The 6000-nt window shown below is 57.2% G+C and overlaps 1 protein-coding gene across 4 annotated transcripts in view; it reads left to right on the plus strand.

The window, feature by feature from the left end:
• The window catches only part of RPS6KA2 (ribosomal protein S6 kinase A2), a 345801-nt gene that overhangs the window by 257132 nt on the left and 82669 nt on the right, over positions 1 to 6000 (plus strand). For all 4 annotated transcript variants that reach the window (XM_040448690.1, XM_040448692.1, XM_040448693.1 and 1 more), the window contains one exon: positions 5166 to 5247. In XM_040448690.1, the coding sequence (XP_040304624.1) occupies positions 5166 to 5247 (82 nt within the window). The remainder of the gene's footprint in view (positions 1 to 5165; positions 5248 to 6000) is intronic.

Consider the following 6000-nt stretch of genomic DNA (forward strand, 5'->3'; position numbering starts at 1 on the left):
TGGAGACGCGGGCCTGGGGTTCTGGGGGTCCATTCAGAGACTCGACTGGACAAGACGTACCCTTGAAAATGCCCTCCCGAGAGACCTGGGGGTTAAAAGTGAAAGGCGAACAGGCTTCGTCCAAGACGCACCAGATTTCAAATTTTGAATTAACCATTGGCTTTAACAAAAAACCATCCTTTGGAAAGCAACGAATGAAGTGATGTGTTTGATAGACTCCCTCGAGTGACCGTCTTTGGACTCCACACCCTTCCTCCACGCCTTCCACGCCCCTGGTCGCTTTACGTTCACTTGTGCCGTGACACGTGTGGGACCGGAGGGTACAGCTCGGCGGGTCGTGATGAACGAGAGAAACGAAGGGACGAGGCGGTAGCTGCTTGCACGCGTGTTTTGACCTCCGCCAGCGACTTCACTCCCAGCTCAGCCACTACTCGCGCGTTGGGCCAAGTCGGCGGGGCCTGGAAGTGAAGCCCGGGATTCCCGGGGGACGAGGGAGCCGAACAGACGAGCCGGGACTCCGGAAAGCTCCCAGAGGTGCCGACGTCCGGCACTAGAGAGCCACAGACACAGATTGTATTTGCCCACTCGGGGCTGCCTGTTCTGAAGTTGTCATCAAAGCAAAAGTAACGGCAAGGGGGGCAAAGCCGTGTGTTCTGACACCCCGTGTTATTCTCTTCTTTGTCCCTGGATGCGGTTTGTCCTTATGCAGAAGTCCTCTGGCAGTTGCTCTCTGGCAGAAACAAAAAGAGCAAACCGGAATGTTTTCATCCTGCAGAAAACGCACGTTGAACAGGTGTCCCTTGTCACCTCCGTTCCCAGGAGCGGAGAGCCAGAGTGAATCTGGAGTGCAGCGTCCCCAGGCCACAGCGACCTGTTACTGGGTCCCTCCATTCTCCGCCCCCCCGCCCACCCCTGTGCAGGGACTGCAGGTGCCAGCGACGCAGCAAGGAATAAAACGTGGTCGCCTCCACTTGGCCTCGGCACCGATGCCTACTTTCCGACGGCAGGCTCTTCCCGGGGACCAAGACGGACTGTGCTGTCCTGCCCACCGCGGGGGTCCCGCCGGACCCTCCCTCAGCCACTGCTCCCCTGGTGTGCATCCCAGACAGAGGATGGGTCCCTGCTGGGGGCGGGTCCCCGTGCAGGACCACCCAGAGGACGGCGTGTGCTCCCGTGTCCGAGTCAGTCCTGCAAAGTGTAGGAAGCAGTTTGCCGAAGCAACTTGCTGGGAATAATGGAGACCATCTCTGGTCACTGATGACGTGTCGAGACATCGTGATTTCGGGGGTATCCAAAGAGCTGGGAAACACTGGTGCTTGGACAGGAGAAACAGCCTTGTCCTCGGGCAAGGTGATTTCAGCATCGGGACAGGAAAGCAGCGAACGGCTGGAAGACACGGCCATGTGTCCAGGTGTTCAAGTGCAAGGTGCAGACCAGGTGTTCCTGGAAAGTCTGGAGGAAGGAGAGGCCCCGGAGCCGCCCGAGAGTCAGAAAGCGACGCCCCCCCTCCGCCCCATCCCCTCGCCTGTTCCTTGGGGTCCCTCGTGTGGATAAACACCAGGGGTCCGTGTGGAAACACGCTTTTTTTTACAATACTCAGGGAAAGGATTACAATCCCCACGTTCGGAGAAGCGATCAAACCAAGCGAAAGCAGGCTCCTGTTTTCCTTCTACTAAACTGGGAGCACGTAAGATCTTCCTTCTGAAGACGTTGTCACCCTGCCGTCCCCTGAGAGGGCCCAGCCACCACCCGGCTGGAGGACTTTGCAGACCCTTTGCGATGTTGCAGCTCTTGAGAGAGAGCTGAAGAGTTGGCCGAGAGAATCGGGGAGGGCTTTTGCTGATGACGGCAGCACCTGCAGATCTGGGGCGATTTAGGGTGGCCCAGCACCTGTGTGTCCCCCCCCCCAACGTCTTTGCGTGTCACGTGCCGAGCCGCTGAAGAAGGCAGTTCCCAGAATGCAATGAGGGAACACGTGACAGCCAGCTGGATTAGAGATGAAAGTCGGCAGCCGCACTTGCTGAAACGGCCCGAGTTCTCGAGGACCTACTTCACTGCGTCCTAAATGCCGTGTGTCCGGCTGGCGGTCGGGAGAGGCAGCCTGGGCTCGTGAGCCCGTCTGTTCTCTCGAGGTCACGTTTATCTCCTGTTAGGTGCCCCGCTCGCCCCCAGGGTCCCTCCTGACGCTGTTCTCGCAGTGACCCCGGGGCCTGGCGCAGAGTGGGGGCTCAGACGAGCGCCGAGAGAGTGGCGTCTCTTCCAGTTATTTTCAAAAATAAAAATGCAACTCTTTTTTTTTTTACATTTTATTTATTTTTGAGAGAGAGAAAGTGGGGAAGGGGCAGAGAGAGGGGGAGACACGGAATCCGAAGCACAGAGCCCGACGCGGGGCTCGAACCCACGCACCGCGAGATCGTGACCCGAGCCGGAGTCGGACGCCCCACCGACCGCGCCGCCCAGGGGCCCCTAAAACTACGACTCTTTTCATGAGAGAGAAGCCGTCACCGTTATCATCTCATTTTTTTAAAGCCTGAGATACAGTAGAGAAGGAGGTTTATGAGCACCTGTTTATGCAGAACTTGACATCACGGGAGCTCACCTCAATTGTGGCAGCCGACGTGCACTTGGTCTGCAGTGAAGCCTTCGGTGGCGTGGGGTCCCCTGCCCGTGAGTCCACACGCGTGCCCTCCCGTACGTTCACACGTGCCTTGCACACACCCGCCCGATATGGCAGGGAGGAGGCAGAGGAAGGAATGAAACCGGAGGCGGAAAAGATCGTTTCCGGATGTTGCACAGCCGTGAAAGAGGGGTTTCACTGCTGTTACTGGTTGTCTGACTGGAGGAACGCACGGAGGTTCGAGGAGCCACGGCCGAGCCTCTGCTCGGCGACTCTGTGACCCTGGCGGGCTCGCCGCGTGGCCCCGTGGTCCCCGGTGCTGTGGCAGGGGGCTGCAGCCCGAGCGTTTGGCTCCTGCTCTGCGGTGCTCTGGCCCCAGAGGGTCATGCTCCTCCTTTGCTCGAGTCTCAGCTGTCTAGCTAGCAGCCCCTCCCTGCCACCCACGCCTGCCCCCCATCCCCGCGCCTTCTGGGGTGCGGCGTTCTCCTGTGTGTTCCGGGCACTGACGCTCAAGCCCCTCCGGAGGGCCCCCAGCCTCTCCCACCTGATCAATGGCTTGTGCCCGTCCCCTGAATCCTGGGGTCTCCCCTCCACCCACATGCCCACACCAGCTGGGGGACCGGGTTTGGAGACGTGGGGGGACCTCCTGCATGAGCAGAGACTGCAGTCAGAGGGCTCAGGATGTCAGACAGTGAAGTTTCCCTCCACACACCCCACCCTTCTGACCACTGCTGTTGATTTTCTACCTGCCTGCCGGGAGGCTCGTCCCCAGCAGAGCCCTCGTCTGCAGGGACTGTAGGAGGTGATTGGTGTAGCCGTACCTGCTGAGGGAGACTCGGACGCTCTCCCCCGGGGTCTGGGCCACAGGCTGGTTCACCCAGACAAACAGCACCACCATGTGGGACACGTGTACACGTAGACACATCCCGCGTCCGCCAAAGGTGACAGAATAGTCCAAATCCGAAAGGAAAAGGCACCCGCTTCTAACTGTCCTCACTCCGGGGGGAAGCGTCCGGTGGGGCCAGCCCGTTGCCCTCATTCTTGTCTGGGCGGCGGAGGGGGTCTGTTTGCGCTGACCCTGATCCATCCCGGTCTGGGGAGGGTGCTGTGACCTGGGTGTGGCAGCGGTCAGGAGGGAGCGGGGCAGGAGGCAGCCGAATCGCCTCGAGGGCACTCTGTGGACTAGGGATGGAGGCGATGACCCCATCAACCCACACCCGCGTGCGGGGACTTTGTCTTCCAGGCCCAAGAACGTAGACGCCGAGCGGTGTCCTGTGAGGAAAAGGACCCTCTGTTCCCAAGCTCCTGCCCTCAGTCACTTCCCTTCTCGTCACTGTCCCCCCTGAGGGCAAGGCTGTGTGTGCAAACCCCTCGTGCTGGCTTCTGTCCCCGGCAGGTGACGCTGCAGCCACCCTCCCCCCCCAAACACCGTGCCTCGTGGGCTGGGCTCCTGGAGCTCGCCTCCCCCGCCCCTCCGGCAGGTCCTTCGGCTTTAGGAGGCTCCGTGGGGGAGGCGTTTTGGGGAGGGGGTGAGTCACCATCACCCTTGCGATGGCCTGTCCGCTGGATGGCGGGTGTCCTTGGCATGGCCGTCTCGATCATGCCAGCGGAGTTTTGTGTCTATCGGGAAATACCGTTGATGCCCCAGGGAGGTGTGTGTGTGTGTGTATTTTGCTAATTGTGTTCAGCGATCACGACCATGACCCTGAGCTCACCGAGCCCCCCCCCAACGATTGTCCTTCCTTTTTCTGGTTTTCCTTCATGTTGCACCTCAAAATGTGTCTCAGAATCATTAAGGATGCACACAGTGTACTAAGAGCCGTTTAGAGGCTAACTCTCTGTATAAATTTAAGCTGCTCAAAGCTAAAATTTGGGTGAAGAAAGCTCAAAATGAGAGAACCCAGTTTATCTTCAGAATCAGACTGAACCGTGTGATTGGCCAGTCAGGGTGGCCTTCTCAGTGGGGATTTACAAAAGGATATTTAGAATAAAACAAATGATTTTCCTTAGAATTTGTGAATATTGTTTTTCTGTTTTTTTTAAAGTTTACTTATTTATTTGGGGGGGGGGAGAATGAGTGGGGGAGGGGCAGAGAGAGAGGGAGACACAGAATCTGAAGCAGCTCCAGGCTCCAAGGTGTCAGCCCAGAGCCCGACGTGGGGCTCGAACCCACAAACTATGAGATCATGACCTGAACTGAATGGAGTTGGATGCTCAACCGAGTGAGCCACCCAGGCACCCCAGGAATACTGTTTGGTTTTGTAAACAACTCATCTTTTTTTTCCTGATACAAGATGTTTCAGAGAAAGTTAGCGATACCAAAAACCAATGATTCTTCAAACGTGTAACGCTGTGCAGTCAGTTAGATGAAATTCATCCCACTTCGATGTTGGAGAACGTTTTAAGTGTAACATTTTCCGATGGCGTATTTATTTTACTGGATTCCACCCCCTCCCCAGACTCCCTCGTAGATCCCCTTGTCGACGCAAATAAGGAAAATGAGTTTCAACTCTTACCAAGTTCGGGTGCTGTGTGTTCTCTTTATCAGGTGTTCCTGGTGAGGAAGACCAAGGGGTCTGACACGGGACAGCTGTACGCGATGAAAGTCCTTAAGAAAGCTACTTTGAAAGGTGAGGGCTTCACGAAGGGGCCGCTGTGTTTGGGACGTGCAGCCGCGGTTTCTACGCTGCCTGCCATTTGCGTGAATACGCGTTCTGTTTGCTGGTGCGTGGTTTCTGAAGCTGTCTCTAAAGGAGTGTGTCAGACACGTTACTCTCTAACCGATGGTAAACAGTAGAAACATTCCCCTGGATATTTAACATCTCCCTGCAAAACTTCCACGATTTTCAGGGAGAAGAGCCATATTGTGTAAATACCGTTCCCCCACATATGTTCTGCCGCGGCGTGCCATTTGGGAAAAAGAACATCGAGGAGGAAAGCAGGAGCGGGTTGCGTGGCTGCCTGTGGACCGTGACTCAGCTTGAGTCTCCAGTCCCACCGGCTTGCTCACTTTCAGCGACACGTGACTCGTGGCCGTGTTGTGTCCCGGTGGCTGGCGGTTAGAGTCCAACACCTGACCGTGGAGCTCTGTGCCCCTGCCCTCAGGGAAGTGTAAGCACTAAACGCAAGGTCAGAACAAAACTGCATCCGAGACCCCCATCGCTGGCTCCCAGTCGCCTAGCCCACAACACATACGAACTAGCACCTGCTCCCGCTCCGATCCCTTCCAGTGACCCTGTCGGTGAGGGAGGGGCCTGTCCCCTGAACAGTGGAAGACGGTCGGCCACCCACACCAGGCCCTGGGCAGGTGTGGCACAGAGTTATTGGTCACATACAGTCCTCACACCCTGGAGAGGAGGGTATGAATGCCAGGCTGGGCCGCA

Source organism: Herpailurus yagouaroundi, unplaced genomic scaffold, assembly GCF_014898765.1.
Source record: "Herpailurus yagouaroundi ecotype Mexico unplaced genomic scaffold, PumYag 198, whole genome shotgun sequence".
In the NCBI taxonomy this organism is placed as follows: Eukaryota; Metazoa; Chordata; class Mammalia; order Carnivora; family Felidae; genus Herpailurus; species Herpailurus yagouaroundi.